General features: G+C 40.0%; 1 protein-coding gene across 5 annotated transcripts in view; it reads left to right on the top strand.

Moving 5' to 3' along the window:
- KLHL20 (kelch like family member 20) overlaps positions 1–20,926 on the top strand; it is a 144,952-nt gene that overhangs the window by 32,983 nt on the left and 91,043 nt on the right. For 3 of the 5 annotated variants that reach the window (XM_072127974.1, XM_072127975.1, XM_072127976.1), the window contains 4 exons: positions 4,380–4,513; positions 7,519–7,748; positions 10,555–10,661; positions 12,258–13,978. In XM_072127974.1, the coding sequence (XP_071984075.1) occupies positions 4,380–4,513; positions 7,519–7,748; positions 10,555–10,661; positions 12,258–12,342 (556 nt within the window). In that variant the 3' untranslated portion in view covers positions 12,343–13,978. Of the gene's footprint in view, positions 1–4,379; positions 4,514–7,518; positions 7,749–10,554; positions 10,662–12,257; positions 13,979–20,926 lie in introns of those variants that run through there. The other 2 variants (XM_072127978.1, XM_072127977.1) reach the window with 2 other exon arrangements.

Raw genomic sequence — 20,926 nt, forward strand, 5'->3', positions numbered from 1 at the left:
GATATTCCTACTGTTTTCTATCTACAGGACAGGGAGTAAGTGACTGCTGCTGATCTGAATGCTGGGCCCCTCAGTGATCACAAATACAGGGGCCCATAAGAGCCCTGTGTAGAATGGATGGCTGGTGTGAATGCTGCTCTTGCACTGTATTAATTTCTATGGGCCATTTCCAGAAGCTCCATTGAAGTTAATACCTTTCCCTGAAAATAAGACAGTGTCTTATATTAATTTTTGCTCCTAAAGAAGCACCAGGTCTTATTTTCTGGGGATGTATTTTTTTCCCATGAACTAGAATTCACATTTATTGTTCAACAAAAGATTAACTTCTCTAACATCCTTATAACTCTCCAAACGCTGAATTTCATACAGAATTTCTTGTGACTCCTTTGTATTTGAATCATTGGCCCCCATCTATCATGCTTAACACTTTCCTACAATGACCCCTTCTTGTCCAGGAAGCTGCTTGTAGCACATTTGCAACACAATAGTTAGTGATTTTTATCCTATGAATTCTTCACCCATGTCACAACCTCTTGCAAATCTAGATCTAAATGATCTACAAACCCATGCATGGTGTGTGTGGGTGGAGGGAGGGGGGTGCTGTAGGTCTTATTTTTAGGGGAGGCCTTATATTTCTAAGCTTCAACAAATTTGTACTAGGTCTTATTTTCAGGGGTTGTCCTTTTTTAGGGGAAACTGGGTAGAGCACAAGTTAGAAATCGCACCTGCACTCCAAACCATAAGAGGTACTCAGGAGAACTTACTATTGAGGTTACTATTATTGAGACGTGCCTCTGGTGATTTTTCCTTCATCCTTTCATTGACCCTTTTTTTTCTATATTTACATAAAAATACAAATATGACAATTTCTCTCATCCTTTATAATCTATATCATTCACTAAAATGTGAATTATAATTATAAAGGAATAAAGCTCAAACAAATGCCATAGGTAAGAGCAGGTTGGGAAATCACACCTTGGATACTAAACATCTCAACCTGGTAATGTAATAATTAAAAAATCGAGAGCATAGTCAGTACAAGTCTCCTACAGAGTCCCAGCAAGGCGTATTCCCTAAGTAAACATTTATATGAGCACACAGACTGGTGTGACCTCATCCTTGGCACCAGTCTATGTAGTGTGTAGTGTTGGGTACCTCACCTTAGATGTGTATAAGCAACTAAAAAGCAAACTATTGCTGAATTTTATATGAACTCTACAGTACACGATCTACAGTACACGACAGTTGCACGATTTATCGAAACCTCTGATCTTGTTCCATACACCACTATCTTTGTTGGATTTGCTGCTTCCTGTAACATCACAGTGGTCTTAGCAGATTTGGTACAATGTGCCAGTGGCACTTTGTAATGAATCTTATGCAAAAAAAACGCCATATACTGCAATACAGTAGTATTGCAGTGTATGGTAGGAACAAGCAGACCATCTAGAGTTAAAGTACCCTAGAGAGTCTAAGAAATAGTTAAAAAAAATGAAAGTAATAAAAATTCAAATTTCCCCCCTTTTGCTAGAACTGACAAACCGTAACAATCACACATTTGGGTATCGCCATGTCCCAAAATGTCTGATTTCTCAAAATATAAAAACGGTTACTCTCCGGGTTGAACCTCATAACAAAAATAATGCTACTTTTACACCAGTTTACATCACATATGTAAATGTAATAAAAGGTAATCAAAACTTTGCACAGTCCTAAAAACAGCAATGAAAACATCAGCTCATCTCACCAAAAAGTTGCGTATTAGACACAGTGCACATTTACCACATTTGGAATTTTTTTCCAGCTTACCAGTACACAGCATGGAATAATAAATTATGCCAATGGGAAGTAAAATATGTTACCCAGAAAATAAGCCCTCACACAGCTCTTTAAACATAAAAAAGAAAAAGTTATAGATTGATGAAGGTTGAGAGCAAAACATTAAAGAAAAAACGTTTAAGGAGTTAAACATATCATGAATACAGTTTAATTGAATTAATAAAAATGTATAGGACACAAAATAATTAATACTTTCACAATAAATATAAGAAACTAAAGTTCTCTAATCAAAACGCTGGTTGATTATTACTGATCGCGCGCATTTCATTGGAAACGCATATGCGATTGGGCTGAGCTCCACCCCCGACATTTGCATTGCGTTCTTCTTTTCTTGAAAGTATTGTATCGGGTATCGTGATACTTCTGTGGGTATCATATCACACTAACAATTCTGGCATTGGTGCAGCCCTACAGAGAAAACAGCATAGAGCAGGGGTCCCCAAACTTTTTACATAGGGGGCCGTTCACTGTCCCCCTCAAACCGTTGGAGGGCCGGACTAAAGTTTAAAAATAAATAGCGGTCCATGTGACCGCATCCGCAATACACTGGTACCCCCTCAATTAATTATTTAACATACTGCACCACCTTGTGAACTATTTTATATATTGCCCCAATTAATTAATTAATTGGGCCAATTATTAAATATACTGGGACCCCTCTCCATTAATTATTGAATATGCCTCCCCCCATTAATTACTAGACTGCCCCTCATAATTAATTATTTCCTATACCCCCACCATTAATTATTTCCTATGCTGCCCCTCCCCCATTAATTAGTTCCTATGCTGCCCCCACCATTAATTATTTCCTAAGCTGCCCCCACCATTAATTATTTCCTATGCTTCCCCTCATAATTATTTCCTATGTTGGCCCCAACATTAATTATTTCCTATACTGCCCTTCATAATTAATTATTTCCTAAGCTACCCCTCATAATTAATTATTTCCTAAGCTGCCCTTTATAATTAATTATTTCCTAAGCTGCCCTTTATAATTAATTATTCCCTATGCTGCCCCTCATAATTCATTAATTTCCTATGCTGCCCCTCATAATTCATTATTCCCTATACTGCCCCTCATAATTAATTATTTCCTAAGCTGCCCCTCATAATTAATTATTTCCTATGCTGCCCCTCATAATTAATTATTTTATATGCTGCCCCTCATAATTAATTATTTCCTATACTGCCCCTCATAATTAATTATTTCCTATGCTGCCCCCCCACCATTAATTATTTACTATACTGCCCCTCATAATTAATTATTCCCTATGCTGCCCCTCATAATTAATTATTTTATATGCTGCCCCTCATAATTAATTATTTCCTATACTGCCCCTCATAATTAATTATTTCCTATGCTGCCCCTCATAATTAATTATTTCCTATGCTGCCCCCCCACCATTAATTATTTCCTATGCTGCCCCTCATAATTAATTATATCCTATGCTGCCCCTCATAATTAATTATTCCCTATGCTGCCCCTCATAATTAATTATTCCCTATGCTGCCCCTCATAATTAATTATTTCCTATGCTGCCCCTCATAATTAATTATTTCCTATGCTGCCCCTCATAATTAATTATTTACTATACTGCCCCTCATAATTAATTATTCCCTATGCTGCCCCTCATAATTAATTATTTCCTATGCTGCCCCTCATAATTAATTATTCCCTATGCTGCCCCTCATAATTAATTATTCCCTATGCTGCCCCTCATAATTAATTATTTTATATGCTGCCCCTCATAATTAATTATTCCCTATACTGCCCCTCATAATTAATTATTTCCTATACTGCCCCTCATAATTAATTATTTCCTAAGCTGCCCCTCATAATTAATTATTTCCTAAGCTGCCCCTCCTAACTAACTATTGGCCCCCAGTCGCCACAATCTTTTTTGATAAAAAATAAAAACTGTCCTCTACTTACCTAAGTCTTCTATCTTGTTGCCGCGTCCGGGCAGGAAGGGGTGCGCGGCCGCGTGATGACGTCATCACGCGGTCGCGCAGCCTAGTTCATGGAGCGATGTGCGCCGGGGTTGTCTTCCGGCCACATCGCTCCAGTAATAGTGCTCGAGCGGCCGTTACCGGCCGCACCGAGCACTATACAGTGACGGGCAGGAGCTTCCTGTCCGGACGGACGGAGGCTCCTGCCCGACTGTCGAAGGGCGTGGGGGACCGGCGCCTGTGCGCCAAGCGTCGGGGCCGGATCAAAACGGTCCGCGGGCCGCATGTGGCCCGCGGGCCGTAGTTTGGAGACCCCTGGCATAGAGAATACATGGGAAGAAAATTCTTTGCAATTTCTTAGATAATTTTGCATCCTCTTTATGAAATGCAATTGCAGATTTTTGTGTATAATGGATGTGGATGCCAGGTCTCATTATTTTGCATAGTTTTAGAGGGTGTAACAAGGTACTGTAAATGAAGGCAAAGTGGGAGCTCTGAGAGGTAAAAGTAGACAGGAGAGGGTGCAATGGGCCTCATGGCCATGGTTCTAGAAAGTTTCGGTTGCCTGACTTTTGCCCCCTGTATCTTAGGTATGACCCAAAGGAAAATAAATGGACACGAGTTGCCTCCATGAGTACGCGAAGGCTTGGAGTGGCGGTTGCAGTCCTTGGTGGTTTTCTGTATGCTGTCGGGGGCTCAGATGGAACATCACCTCTCAATACCGGTAAGTAGATTCTAGATTTATATAGATTAAATTTATTTTTCATTCATTCTGATTTGCAGCGTGAGCCACATACAGCTTGTAATAAACTATTCTTTGAGTCAAATAGATGCAATATATGAATAGATGAAATCTAACTACAACCTTTTCCAGTGGTCCGTCATCACCAGATATGAATTGAGCTATATATGAAGGGGTTTGTTTTAAGAAAAAAAAAACCTGAGGGTTTTACATCTTGGAATCTTGGACTTCAGAGGTTTTCAGTCTCTGATGCTTCCAATATCGTTGTTTAAGGTCACAGAGGTGGAGAGCACTAAAGTGAAGCTCTCCAGGCCTCAGAATGCTGCCTCCTTTGCTGTGATATCACTTCATCTTGGAACTTCACTAGCCAAGTCTCCTAAAAGTGTTGGGTGGGTTCGGAAGCTTGACATCTACCCTGTCCCTTTTTATGCAACTTTTTTGCATTTCGCAACTGATGTTCTAGATGAAGTCACCATTGTGACCCATACAAAGAACATGATCCGGAAGGTGTTTATAAATTGAATACATTTCTGCTGACAAGTTCCCTTTAATGATAACCTGTCACCAGGGGAGGTCCCAATCCCCCACCAGAAAAGCTACAAACAGTCCTTTTTATATATCTTACATGTTCTACTGATGTCTCTATCCATGGTATTAGAGCCACCTTTCTTCTAAAGAAAAAAAGACTTTCAGATGTCCTCTGTTCTAGTCATGGAGGGGGGAGCTGCAGTATACAGTCAAGCTACCAAGCCCTCCTCACTGTCACTGCTATCCTGTCTGAAGAGAATTCCTGAGGATGGCGTAAAAAGGTAGTGAAATAGACAGCTGCTTTGTGTGACTCAACTCTGCTGCTTAATAGACCACTCCTTTAGGAAGTAGTGATTGATAATGACGCTGGCTATGTGCAGAGAAATCAACCTTCCTCCTCATCCCTCCCTTAGAACTTCTCTTCAGCCAGGTTAGCAGTGATATTGAGGAGAGGGTGTAGCTTGACTGTACACTGCAGTTCCCTACTTCCATAACTGGAACATAGGACTTCATTAAAAGTAAGGTATTCCTTATGGTAGATTCCTACACTCGCTTTAACTAATATTTTCACCCTAACTTACCAAATAAAACCTTTATATTTTGTGTATGCTAATAACCCCCAGAGGCTATTGTGCTGTGGAGTAACCCGGCCGAGCACTGGGGCTAAGGCTACACCATGCCCTGGAAGGCTCTGAAGTCTTACTTATCGTTATAGCTCCGCAGCTCTCTTTGGCTAGTAAGCCTGTGCCCCGCATGCGCAGTACCTTCCGCCACTCCGAAGTGAGGGCTTTCTTATTGGCGATTAGCCAAGAGGTAGAATATTTCATGTGCAATTTGGAATTATAGCCCAGTGGATCTTTCATTATACCTCACTGTAATTGAATAGGACAAGATGTTCTCATGATAGATCCACATTAATGAAGTGTATGAGGTTCATACATAAACCCTTTTGGCAACTCTTTATACTGTAACTTGGACATTTACTGTAACATTTGGTGACATGTTTGAAGACTGAATGCTGACATTGAATATGGATTCCCGGGCAAGTGAGTGGATACTCTATAAAGATTTATAAAGGATCTGTCAGCTCTTCATACACTCATAATTCTCTTCATTATGTTTCCCTGTTATTTCCATATATACCATTCCACTTGTCAAAGAGGCATCTCTACACTGGAAGCAATACTGTATAGGGTCACGCCTAGGAAACAAATGGCACCACATAGAATTCTAAGAGAACATTCTCTAAAATTGTGATATTATAGGGAATGTATTTCCTGAAATGGACATGTGAGGACAGCCAGGGCAACACAATCATTTTTCAGGTGATCTACTAAATCCTTAGCTGACCCAAGAGAGCCCATCATTGTCTAAAAAGACGTCTGGAATGTTTAAAAATGTTTTACCTGAAAGTCGCTAGTCCTAGAATATCCCAGATTTTCTGACCTTCACCTGATATCATTGATCATGTATGGTTGGAATGATTGGAACGGTCAATATGGACTAAACTGTCTGACTTTGCAAGATGGTCTACAATTGTTCAGCCTTTACGTTAAAGCATAAGTAAATCTTAGTAGCAAATGTTTAGTAGCAGAATTGAAAAGAGCAGGGGATGATTGGAAACTTTGTAATATACTTTTTTAAAGATCACGGAATTGAGGGGTCCGATGGTGTCCCAGGTACCTCAGTCGGACCACTCGTCGCTCCTGGAGAGTAATGGAGCAGACAGACCCACATCTTCAGAGTGATGAGGGGTTTGACTGAGGTACCTGGCACCCCATCGGACTCCTCTTTTTCGTGATTTGTGGGGGTCTCATCACTGAGACCACCACCGATCAGCAAGTTAGGTCCTATCCTGTGGATAGGGGCTAACTTGATTTGTGGGAAAACCCCTTTAAGAAAAACTGATTATCTGTGCCTTTTTCTACTCCTTTCTCCTGCATCGGATGTCCCCTGCACAGCATAGAGATAAGGAAAAGAGGCTAAAGATGAACTCTTTCCATATCTAGAGAATATTTCCTTTGATTCAGCTCTCTGAGGAGATTAAACTATCTCTGTATTGTCTATACAGTATTCAGTCATTAGAAACATTATCAGGTTCGCTTATCTCTCAACACACAGAAAGCTGATTTGCACAAACTGCTTAAATAAGCAAGGAAGAAAGGCTGGGGAAAAAGGACACATGGACATATTTCTTAAAAAAAAAGTATATTATACATTTTATAACAATGTTGTTAACTTAATGCATAACTAAACTTTTATCTGACCTCTTGTCATTACCATTACTGTTATTAGAGGACATGCCTTCTTGAGGTTGATATCATGATACAATAAATTATTGATGATTTATACATAAGAACCCCCTATTATCTTAAATGGGTACACAAAATACATTTTCATCCATTGTGAAATGTTTACACCTTACAATTCTAAGACTATATACTAAATTTTGCTCACAGCTTCGTGTTCTCCCATTTCAGTTGAGCGGTACAATCCTCAGGAAAACCGCTGGCACACAATAGCGCCCATGGGTACCCGCCGAAAACATCTGGGCTGTGCTGTGTACCAGGATATGATCTATGCAGTAGGTGGAAGAGATGACACCACAGAGCTGAGTAGTGCTGAGCGGTACAATCCCAGGACCAACCAGTGGTCACCAGTAGTCGCCATGACCTCACGCCGGAGTGGGGTAGGAACATACATGATTTGCATTGATTTTTTTTTTTTTTTAATTTATGGAATAACTACCATTTCATAAAAACATTTTAAAGGGCTTTGACATTTGGGTATATATACAGTGTGTACGGAAAATATACAGACCCCTTTAAATTTTTCACTCTTTGTTTCATTGCAGCCAATTGGTAAGGGCTTAATTTAAACTCTGCACCCTATCTTGCCAGAAAAAAAACCAGAAATGTAGATATTTAGAGAAACTGAAATATCGAATGGTCATAAGTATGCAGCCCCCTTGCTCAGTATTGAGTAGAAGCTCCTTTTGAGCTAGTACAGCCAGGAGTGTGATTGATGCAACAAGTTTTTCACAGCTGGATTTGGGGATCCTCTTCCTGGTGAACGTTGGTGGAAGCAATTTTTAAGTCTTACAGAGATGCCCAATTAGGTTTAGGTCTGGGCTCTGGCTGGGCCAGTCAGGAATGGTGACAGAGTTGTTCTGAAGCCACTGCTTTGTTATTTTAGCTGTGTGCTTAGGGTCACTGGGGCACATGTATCTATCTTTTGGCTTGCCTTTTTTTGGGACTTTTCAAGTTTTCTTCAGTGTTCACTGAGTTATCACCTGAATCCAGATGTGAAAGAAAAAGGCGCATATTTTGGCACAAATCTAAGACTGTCCCTGACCAGGCGTAGAAACTAGTTGAGAACTGATTGCGACTTTTGGAGACTTTTGCAACTTTTGTTTTAAAACATCGCAAATTCACTAAAGACCAGATGCCACATGTATGAATAAGGAACAACCGCTAAGATACATCTGACAAGCAGAAAAGCTAAGAAAAGTTCAAGAAACAGAAGACAGACTTATGATACATTTGCCCCATTGTCTTGTTAGAACCTTCGACTCCATCTGAGCTCTGGACAACTCTGGAGGAGGTTTTCATCCAGGATATCTCTGTACTTGGCCGCATTCACCTTTCTTTCAACTGCAACCAGTCATCCTGTCACCTCCATGGCATGATGCCACCGCCATGTGTCATTGTTGGGATTGTATTTGGCAGGTGATGAGCAGTGCCTGGTTTTCTCCACACATACCACCTAGAATTTACACCCAAAAGTTCAATCTTCATCTCATTAGACCAAAGAATTTTATTCCTCATAAACCCCTCCCGCCCCCCTGTAGTGTCTTTTGCACACTGTATGCAATTCTGCCTCTCAACTCCTAGGGCAGTTTTTTAAACCTCATGATTCTCATGTGCATGCACTGTGAGCTGTGAGGTCTTAAGTAAAAGGTGTGTGCCTTTCCTAATCAAGTCCAATCAATTTAATTAAACACAGATGGACTTCAATGAAAGCGTAAAACTATCTCAAGGACGATCAAAAGGAAATAGACAGCATGTGAGTTAAATATGAATGCCACAGCAAAGGGTCTGAATACTTATGTGTCATATGTACCATGTGATATTTCAGTTTTTCTTGTTTAAATTACCAAAAATATCTATATTTATGTATTTTTCTGTGAAGATAGGGAGCAGAGTGTACATTGAGTAAAAAAAAAAAGAACTTTTTTGATCTTGCCAATTTGCTGCAATGAAACAGTGTGAAAAAGTAAAGGGGTCTGAATACTTTCCATACCCACTGTACATCTGTGCTTTCAACAGGTTATCCTAAATGTAAGCATACTTTAAACTAACAACTAAAGAGGATACGACATACCAAAAGTAAAAATTTATAATTTTTATTGAATACAAAGCATGTTAAAATCGTGACATAAAATAGCATCTCAGGAGAGACATAAAAGATCTAGAGTCCATAAACAATATTGATTCAGACATATATTGTAGTAGTATTGAGAATAACTATCTGCAATGTATCATGTATACCAATATCAGCATATTGCCCATATCAACCTATAGTTTTGCCCTATAGTACAGCATCATACCACGGTTCTACATTGCTGGGTTAGACATTGCAGAAAACAGGTGGACATACTACCTGGCCTGCTTGCAGTCCTCAACGCGCGTTTCAACCCACCTGGTCTTTCTCAAGGGGTCAGTAGTATGTCCACCTGTTACATTTTCTGCAATGTCTAACCCAGCAATGTAGAACCATGGTATGATGCTGTACTATAGGGCAAAACTATAGGTTGATATGGGCAATATGCTGATATTGGTATACATGATACATTGCAGATAGTTGTTCTCAATACTACTACAATATATGTCTGAATCAATATTGTTTATGGACTCTATATCTTTTATGTCTCTCCTGAGATGCTATTTTATGTCACGATTTTAACATACTTGTATTCAATAAAAATGATCAATTTTTACATTTACTTTTGGTATGTCGTATCCTCTTTAGTTGTTAGTTTAAAGTATGCATACATAGTTACGAGGGTAGCCGTAGCGTTCTTTGCGTAATGTAGTTTATCACACTAATGCAATCTTGTAAGATTGGCTCACTCTTATATGTCACACCAATTTGAGTTTTGAATATATCCTAAATGTAATATTAGCCACCCCGGAGGTTCTCATAGCCTAGCTTATCTATTCCCCTCCAGTCAATTCGTCCTAAGTTAAAATTCATCCATGGGAAACTTCTACATGGAGTTTCTATGTTCTCCCTATGCATAGTTTCCTTCATAGTTTCCTCCCATACTCAAAACGCATACAATTTAGTATGTCATTTTAATGACGAGCCCCGTCGGAACTGCCGTTGTACAACACTACACAATATGTTGCCGCTATATAAATGCTTTTTAGGAGGTAAAGTTAAATTACTTGTAGTATGAACTATTGAGAATCTGCGTATGTTTCATGCCATAGGTCGGTCTTGCAGTGGTAAATGGACAGCTGATGGCCGTAGGAGGATTTGATGGAACAACGTACTTGAAGACAATAGAGGTGTTTGATCCAGATGCTAATACTTGGAGGTATGTGTCACTTACTGCAATGGAATACTAGGTTCACCACTGTAAACCAAAATCAGCCAATGATAATTAAAGGGCACCTACCACCAGGATGTAGGATTGCAAACCATACACACTGCAGGTGTGTGCCCCTCTGGCAGGATCCACTCTTTTAGCTTTTTATGTCCTTTTTACCCAAAAAAGGCTTTCAAAACTATGCAAATAAGCGTGAGGGGCTCTGGGTTGAATTAACACCTTTGGGCCACAGAGCCCCTCCTGATCATTTTCAGAATTTGGTTAAGGATTCAGATGGTCTTCTGTATATACTAAAGATATAGGTTGGAATAGACACTAATTTGGAAACCAGAAAAATATATCTGGAAAGCTCATACAGTGCCCCATAAATGTCTGGTGATTTGGGATCTGAAACACCCCATTTATGCAGTTATCACTAGTAGGGGAGTGGTTCCCATTTGTATTGCTGCAGTACAACCCCTGAAATTTGTTACCAGTCCTGAATACCATATAAGCCTGATGTATAAGCGTCTTTGGTAAGCTGAGATGAGTTTGTCTTCTCCATTATAAAAGTAATAGGTTATGTTTCCGTGTTGTTAGGAAACCCTTTCATTTGGCATCACAGCGTATGATCCCTTTTACAGTAGAGAATCCTCCTTCCCTCCACATGCATATTCTGCTAGCTAGTCACTTTCTTCCCAAATGTTTCTATTGGAGTTGTCCGAGCTTTATGAAAACAAAAAAATAACAAAAACTTATAGTCGCCTCTCTCCCCACTCACTTGCCTACATGGCGCCACCCGTCTCTCCTGGCCTCTGGTAGGCGCTCCCATCCCGCCACTGCCAGAAACAGTATTAGTTTTAATTGTAACGATTGAAACTGATACTGCATCAAGCGCAGCAATGTAAACGAACAGAGGTGTATTCTTGTAATACCTTTATTTGTTGAAATATAATATATATATATATATATATATATATATATATATATATATATATATATATATATATATATATACATACATACTTTGTAGGACTGACATCCAGTGGAAGATATGAAAACTGCAGTGTTTAATCATTCAGTTTTATGTAATGTACTTGTACTATATTTCATCTCATCTCTTCTTTTTTTCCCTCTCCCTTTCCTCCATATATCCGCCATTATTCTTGGTGAAGGATTGCAGGGGGCTCACATCTTTACATGAACCCGTGTGTTGTACAGAGGCATTAGGATAATAGATTTGCTCATGTTATGGGGCTAAGTCATAGGCTTTGATCATCGGGGGTATAAATGATAGAACTATACCTGTTGTCCAAACAAAGGGGCTGAAACCCCTAGGTAACATGTATGTTGTGCCCCTTCGCTCATACTATTCTGTAACAATAGTGCAGCAACCTGTCATTTCTGCCATTGTAAGTAATTAACATATGAAGTAAAGAAGCCTTCTGTACATATAAACCTATGGAAAATAGAAGTTCTTTGCTGTCTTGGCCTATCCAACATAAAGTAAAACAAGGTTACCTCAATAAGGGATATTAAAGTTTTGGGGGTGGTTACACGCCATGAACTTTAGAAAGTTATTGAACTTGTCTTTTCTCTTTGCAGACTGTATGGAGGCATGAACTACCGGCGGTTAGGTGGAGGGGTTGGCGTTATCAAAATGACACACTGTGAATCCCACATCTGGTAGCGTTTCCAACTTGACATTAAAACTAACTAAGCCTCGGTTCATGAACACTGCCAGAGACTAGGACCATGATATCGAGATCTGAGCCCTTTGTGGGTACCACCAGTAAGACACCAAGGAATGCATATTATAAATGAATATCCCTCACCAATGCGTCCTCCACGTTCTGCCAGTCTTCCTAATTTTACATTGGATCCTGCATTGATCTATGACCCCCTATGGAAGACTTGAGCTCTATTCTGACATCCTCCCCATCTGCGTCTACAGTTTAAGTTTTAGAAGGTGAACAGTGACTATGTGGCTCTGAATTTGGCACATCATGGAATATCTTGAATCGGTGAAGGTGAGGAACGTTTTCCTGCATGTTTTCTGGGCCCGGATAAGTTGGTGAAGAACCAGGAACTGAGGACTGTATCCATCTGATATGGAAAGACGTTGTTTCCATAACCAGTTATGAGAATGTACAGCTTGGTGTTCACTCACAAATAAGAACAAGAAAAAACGGTTGAAGAAGCAAGACTTACAAATGGCTGCTTGCAAAATGCAGATCTCCACCCCCACCATCCCCATTCCCCATGGATGTTACCAAAAGACCCTGAGCTGAGACATGAGCCTTTCCCAAACCTAGTAAGATGCTGCAGTACACGCTTTGTACAGCCACATGCACTAGTGTCTCTCCCAGTTTCCTTGTGCCTCTAAAACCTGCTGCACTGAATGCTACCATGTATACCGGTCCAGGCCATGACTAGGCTATGCCCAAGTAGCATTGCCTTGTGAAGATGTAGCAAAAATTGTATAGTTTGTGCATATGATGAAAATATTGTGGGTCAATAAGCAGTACATGGATATAAAGTATTACATACGCCGAACACGGTCTGAAATGGCTGCAAATTTCCAATCCTTTATGTTCCTGCACAAGGTGTTAGGGATGTAATGTGTCATAAGGTGCTCTCATCACAAGCCTGCTACTTTTAGGCTCAGGTTTGTGTTACATTAGTGAGGTTTAATGAAGTCCGCTATGTTCTCTGTCTGGAAGGCTTTGCCAAAAAATTGTGTCCATTCACCATTCTGTGTTTTCAGCTGTCGGTGAAAAAGTAAGACAGAATATGGACCAATTTTGTAACGTTATTTGGTGACCCCTAATTGTACACCTATTGTTTTGGGGAATTTTATCAGACACTTTGGGGTGCGGCTAACCCTAAATACAGAGAGAGAACTGGTTCCCATCGCTGGTAGTCACTACTCATATCTTATCCTTTTTATGTGCCTACACATATTTCAGATGGCGAACATAAGCTTCTGTACATTTGTATGATTGATTTTAGTTAATTTATGTGACTGTAAATATAACTTATCACGTGTACACATGTCTTCTGACTCTGAGATACTTAATACGCTCCTTCATTTTCTGGGTGTAGAAAGCAGGAACTAGTATGAAGTTTGTGACCCATTACTTGTAATTCCAGAAATATTGTAGGATACATCCTTCTCTCTATGTCGTCACTTTTGCCTTAATACTAAGCAAGTTTGACTACAAACAAATGTAAATGTAAGAGCAAAACATTGTCACTGTAATGCAATTGGAAACCTGCTTTAAAGGGGTTGTCCAATAAGTAATTAAAATAAAATGCTAAAACAATCCCTTTCTGACACTTCAGGGGATTTGCAGGTCCATCATTTTGGCCCCTTTCACATACAGATTTGACGAAGAATGAATGTAGATTTGTTCTGATAGGACGGAATATGGAAAATAACCTGCTCCTTGGAAGACATTGCTATTGATGTGGAATGAAAGTGGAAACCTGCTTAAAGGGTTTTCCAGCAAGTAAAATAAAATACTAAACCATTCCCTTTCTGAATTTTCCCAGGGTCCTGTAGGTCCATCATTTTTGGCCCTGTTCACATATAATATATCGCCATCCAGTCAGCCACTGCCTGAGAATGTGTGTGCCGTGCAGTGTAAGGATTTTCAATACGAGGTGATCACTTATGTATTGAGTTCAAAAATAGCAAATGTTAAGAATTTAAAGGGTTTTCTGCTTCTTCTATTTTGGTCGTTGTCTGATGATTGTTGGTCAAGTCTATTGTAACACTTTTAAGGGATACTTTAGACATCACACATTTAAAGCACTTTTAAGGATCTATTCATATTTGCCTCACAAAAAACATGATGGGGGAGATGTGCCAATTTGCCTACACCAGAAAACTAGAATAATTTGCAGATTTACGCCACATTTATTGAGGGTTTGTGGTGACTTTTAGGCAGTTTTCTGAGTTGTCCAAAATGGGGATGTGACTGCGACATTCAATATCGTGGTGCTGGAAACTAGACCAAATATTATGAGGCTACTCCAGATTAACCATCTTTCATCAGAGACGGGGATTAATCTAGAGCAGAAGAAAACTGTCTTGTTCTACTCTGCACTGGTCTAATGACCTCGACACATTCATACATCTCCCCCATGTGTGTAGGCTGAGGGTCCAGTTAATGTCTTACTGTAATTCAAATTAATTTAAAGTGGTTGTACTAAGGCTAAATTCACACGATCATCAGGAGACATGTATACGACAATGTGCGTATGGCATGGTACGGTGTGGCAGCACTGTACTGTTCCATACCCGGGAAAAGATAGGACATGTCCTATCTTCTCCCGTATTACAACGCCATGGGCCATATATCTCTATGAAGAGAGACTAGCAGTGCTCACCCTTCCTCCTCTCTTGTGAGCCAGTGTGTGCCCGCCGCGCTACGGTACGGTAGTGTGAATGCAGCCTAAGTTTTATCATTCTGATCAGGGAAGGTGGGGGGGGGGGTTGAGTGCTGGGACCCCAACTGATCACAAGAATGGACCTGCACAATTGGATTCCAAACTGGATTCCTGTTCTCAGTGAGTGAATGAAGCGGGAGGTCATTCAGTTTTACGAGAGTGGTCAGATATTGGCAAGTCAATGGAAAGGGAATAACAATAAAACTTGGTAAAAGCTCCTTTAATGGTATCTAATTAAATCCCAACAATACTGTAAAAACAAATTAAAATAAGGAAGGTAGAAGACCAACCAGAAGCATCTAGGGAAATAGAAAGTAGTAATGGGGCTGGTGGTTACTCACCTGGGATCGGAGGGGTGCTTTCTTTCTGGATATCATCTAGGGGAGCCACCATTCAAGTTGAGTTCCCATTTCTTTTGGATCATACACACAGCCATGGTCTCCACAGCCCCTGCATGAGACGATTCTACATTTATCTGCGTGACCTCACACAACGATGACACACGGACCAAAAAACAACAACGTGTGGATCCACTGTAGCACCACTATAAAGCATACGCTCCTGTGCAGGTAGGTTAAGGCTGTCTCCGTCATGTGCCGACCATATTCCCCAGACTGAGCCCCAGGAGCTGGATGTAGCCATCTCTAGTAATCTATGACGATGTCAGCCTCTGCAGAAAATATGGTTCTAGTATGGGGCAGTAGTCCTCTAGAGATGCAGTAGCTTCCAGAATGGCGGATGACTATGATGCTGCAAGCTTTGGTAATGGTTGTTCTTGGAAATTTGGCCATCATATGGTCCGAAGTTTATGGACTGAATAAGAACCATCCTAACCGAAATGAAGCTTTATGTATCACCTATTTAAATCAAAAGACTGATCATATGATGTAGATCAGGTATCCCCCGCTGCTCTCCAATCTACAGAAGAGATATAAAAAATGTTTTACCAAACTGGACAACACACTTTTAAAACCTGCAGTCCAACACCCCGCACCCCCACACATCAAGTGTCGTTACATCTGATAAACTCAGAATGGAACAGGAAGCAGCTCCATTCTCTGCCTAGCGAAAAAAGTCACTGCAGCATTGTTCCCATTGGGGTTGATGGTACTCCCACCACTTAGATTTATGAACTTGTTATGTATAATTTAACCTGTTAAACAGCTTTTGTGGTTTGTTTCAAATATGTTTTTCAGGAAAAAAAAATTGCTGCAGTCCATGTTGTAATTTTCCTTTCAGGATTTTGAGATGGATTCCTAAAAAATGCAAATAACAAAGGATGCACTTAGCCTTTTTCCTTTTTTACTAGATTCACTTTTGGTTTGGGATCTTAGTAGTGCTGTAAATTAATAATGCTGTAAAACTCTCCAGGGCATCATTGTTTGAACATATCATGTGTGTGTGTGGTTATTGGTTCAAAAAATGATGCAATTTAAAAAAAAAAAAAAAACATTTTTCCCAGTTACTTCGATCTTTTTCAGAAAGTATTTAGTTTTTTAAAGGCCTATACTTATTTCATTAATCACTGGCACCGGTGAGGATGGTAAACTTTGATAACTTTTATGAAAGAAAACTCTCCATTTTCTTTTTTTTCGTTTCTTCCCCTGCAGTATATCTAATATCAGTTCTGAAGTCTGTACACATCCGATCGATAAGGAGGGGAGGCTAAAGATTAACTCCTTACACATTTGGGGAATATTTTACCTTTTAATTCAGCTCCGTAAGGAGATAACCTCTTACAGTCATTGGACAAACTTACCTAAGTCAATGACAACTTCTTATCTATCTGTTCCCTGCTTCAATATGGAGGGAAGTTTATTTCAACACAGTAATAAAAGCGTGAAGAAAGGGAATAAAGAAATAAACTTTTCTATAAGGATATTCGATAGGTTACTATATCATCTGTGCTACTTATAAAATTCTTGTTAATCTGACCTGTCGGGTTCAGACCTGCATTGGAGCCATGCAATGTAAAGCGTTTTGTTTGTTTTTTTGCTGCATTGTATTGTCCTGTGTTACATCTGTGTACATGACATGACGCTTTCATACACATATTTTATCTCATAATTTTTTCTGTGTACTGCATCATGCGGCAACTGCAGCATCCATTGCCATTGAGGCCGGATTCAGGATTTCTTTATACTGCCATGTAAGTGCAGCGGCTGCATGTCACCCGGTATGGATATTCATTGACCATAATAATCATTGCCCCGCTGTCCTCACGTGCCCATGGACTCTAGAGTAATCTTTGACATGAAGGCTTTATTACCATTCCTGAACGTTACATGTGCACCGACCCATCATCTGTGTGCAATGTTATTATTCATCACAGATTGTCCCATTAGTCACTAAACTGTGCACTACTCATCGCCCTCTAAAATGCAAAGCCTAATGATACCTAAATAATCCATATAGGTTACCCAGCAAGTTAACCATCTCACGTTACTGACCTGCAACCCAGTCTCTGCTTCCGCATGCGCGCGATGCTAAAGTCTACAGAGCGGATGCGCAACAGGTGAAGACTACAGAAAACTTGCACCTTTTTTATAACGTGTTGTGTAAATACAATGTTTACTTGGTCATCTATGCTTTTTTAGCATGTGTAAAGTGTAAAAAAATTTAGTGTTAAATAAATGTTACGGCTTTTTTTAAATTTCATTATCTGCCTTTTTATTATTAACCCCTTTCTGTCCAGGTCTTAAAAGGCTTTCCTGACCAGAGCGTTTCTAATGAATTCTCATACTTATTGGTTTAAGCGCCACAGCTTTCTGCGTTTTTTTGTTGCAACATCATAAAAATTTTTGCTGTTTTTTTTTGTGACGCTTAGGGATAGTTAAAAATAAAAAAGTTAAGGGACCATTTATATTTTTAGTTTTTTGGGGGTTAAGGTTACAAAAACTGGAGAAATTTATTTTTATAAAATTTTAGTGCATGATTATTGTTTGATTTTTGTGTGTTTTTAACTTTATATGTCCCCCATGTGGTCATTAAAGACCCCTGGGGAATTTTTCTTTTTCTTTTGCATTTTACTTTTTTTTTTCTTACAGATGCCTCTGTTACAGGTGAAAACTATAAATAAGAGCCCCAGTTACAGGGGAAAACAACCTCCCGTCGGGACAGATGTTTGATCAGAACTGGACTGGGTCTGATTAGACAAAGGCTGATTATTATAATGGCTCTGAAATGGCTGTTATTTGCTAAAAGAAAGTGTGACTTTTAAACTCAATTACACCAAAATGTGCTACTTTTCCAGATGTCCACATTTAGAAACTTATAACAAATCAGGTTCTGCACTGAAAAAAAACGACATGGTGAACTTTGTGAAATGGCACCAAAAGTTGCAACGAAAGAAAATTTTGATCAATACCCTCGGGGGGGAATACAAGCCCCAGACCAGTCAGTCCACTGGGAATCTCCCCGGTGGATTACATATCCAGTTTGCCCCTGAATGTAACAACAACTTGTGCATTTAGAGCTTCTGGCTCATTAGCTTAATTTTATAGGTTGGCGTTTGAAGAAAAGAGGCCATGGATATCCAATATAAGAAAACGGCTGTAAAATTCTTCCTACCTTTCCTCATGTAGGAATTTTCTATCTTAAATCCATGAGTCACTGAGCCAACCCACAGTTCGACCTGCATTTGCAGGTATCGGATCCTTCTACAAGTAATATAGACTGTCTTGTGCACCCCCTACTTCCTTATATCAACTCTAACCGTTTCTTAAAGCAATCATAGATTGACCTTGGCAAGAGAATTTCCATCTAGTTTCCATAGATGTTTAGAATTTGTACACAAGGCATTGAATCTGTTTATCAGGTCCTCACCATGGCTGGTAAAAATCAGACCTACTGTATGTCTTGTTTGTGGGTGAAGCAGAAGATTTTATTCTTACTCCTAAAGCTTTTTCTTTTAATGGGCATTGAAAAAGATGTATTGGGCATTGCCGGGTTCTGAGGAGAAGTTCAGGTTTGTCATTTTCTTAAATGAAAACAACAACATGTAAATGCGATTTACCTATAAGTTCGGAGACCAGGAACCTGGAGTTCCTATTTGTCGAAGTACAAATTGTGCAGAATCGGGTACAAATGATTGTCTACCGCAAGCCAAAAGTGGCAAACTCCCTGTTTCATTTCAAAAGTGTCCACCCCAAATGTCTCTTCTGGACAGTTGATCTGCCTTTGATATATAACCGTGAGACCAGCACCATCTTCCTACAGCACACTCACCGGCTCAGCACCACTCTTTCTTTCTCGTATCACGTCAGACAATTTAACTTCCACCGACATGCAGTGTCCCATGCGCAGCTTGGCTTAGAGCAGGATTGTCCCGTTGCTGTTTGGGTTCCTGGATTTTAACCTCTATGCTACATGACTGCAGCTGTATAGAGAAGACTTTTGATGAATTCTGTTTTCCAATTTCTTACCGTATGTTTAGCTACTTGCCATTCTTTCGAAATAAAGCAAAGCCCCCACAAGTTGTAATCATAAAGTGACTCGGAGCCATATACTGAATGCCCTGACCACAGTAAACCTGAAGTGGATTGTACAGTCATGGCCATAAGTTTTGAGAATGACACAAATATTATATTTTCACATGATCTGTTGCCCTCTGGTTTTTATGTGTGTTTGTCAGATGTTTTTATCACATGCAGAAATACAAGTGCAATCATATTATGGGTAACAAAAGCTTTTATTGACAGAATGAGTTACTGCAGCAAGTCAATATTTGCAGTGTTGACCCTTCTTCTTCAGGACCCCTGCAATTCTCCCTGGCAGCTCTCAATCAACTTCTGGACCAAATCCTGACTGATAGCAGGCCATTCTTGCACAATCAGTGCTTGCATTTTGTCACAATTTGGTTTTTGTTTGTCCACCCGTCTCTTGATGATTGACCAGAAGTTCTCAATGGTATTAAGATCTGGGGAGTTTCCAGGCCACGGACCCAAAATCTCTATGTTTTGTTAGTTATCCCCTTTGCTTTATGGCAAGGTGATCCATCATGCTGGAAAAGGCATTGTTGATAACCAAACTGCTCTTGGACAGTTGGGAGAAATTGCTGTTGGAGGACATTCTGGTACCATTCTTTATTCATGGATGTGTTTTTAGGCAAGACTGTGAGAGAGCCGATTCCCTTGGCTGAGAAGCAACCCCACACATGAATGGTTGCAGGAGGCTTTACAGTTGGCATGAAACAAGACTGGTGGTATCGCTCACCTTGTCTTCTCCGAACAAGCTGTTTTCTAGATGTTCCAAACAATCGGAAATGGGATTCATCAGGGAAAATGACTTTACCCCAGTCCTCAGCTGTCCACTCCCTGTACCTTTTGCAGAATATCAGTCTGCCGTTGATGTTTTTTCTGGAGAGAAGTGGCTTCCTTGCTGCCCTCCTTGACACCAGGCCTTGCTCCAAGAGTCTCCGCAGTCTCACAGTGCATGCAGATGCACTCACACCTGCCTGCTGCCATTCCTGAGCAAGCTCTGCACTGCTGGAGGCCCGATCCCGTAGCTAAAACACTTTTAAGAGATGGTTTTGGCGCTTGCTGGTCCTTCTTGAGTGCCCTGGAGCCTTTTTTGCAACAATGGAACCTCTCTCCTTGAATTTCTTGATGATGCGATAGATTGTTGACTGAGGTGCAATCTTTCTAGCTGTTAGACCAGTTTTGTGCAGTGCAATGATAACTGCATGTGTTTCTTTAGAGATAACCATGGTTAACAGAAGAGAAACAATGATGCCAAGCACCAGCCTCCTTTTAAAGTGTCCAGTGATGTGATTCTTAATCATGACAGATTGATCTCCAGCCCTGTCCTCATCGACACCC

Source organism: Engystomops pustulosus, chromosome 10, assembly GCF_040894005.1.
Source record: "Engystomops pustulosus chromosome 10, aEngPut4.maternal, whole genome shotgun sequence".
Classification (NCBI taxonomy): domain Eukaryota; kingdom Metazoa; phylum Chordata; class Amphibia; order Anura; family Leptodactylidae; genus Engystomops; species Engystomops pustulosus.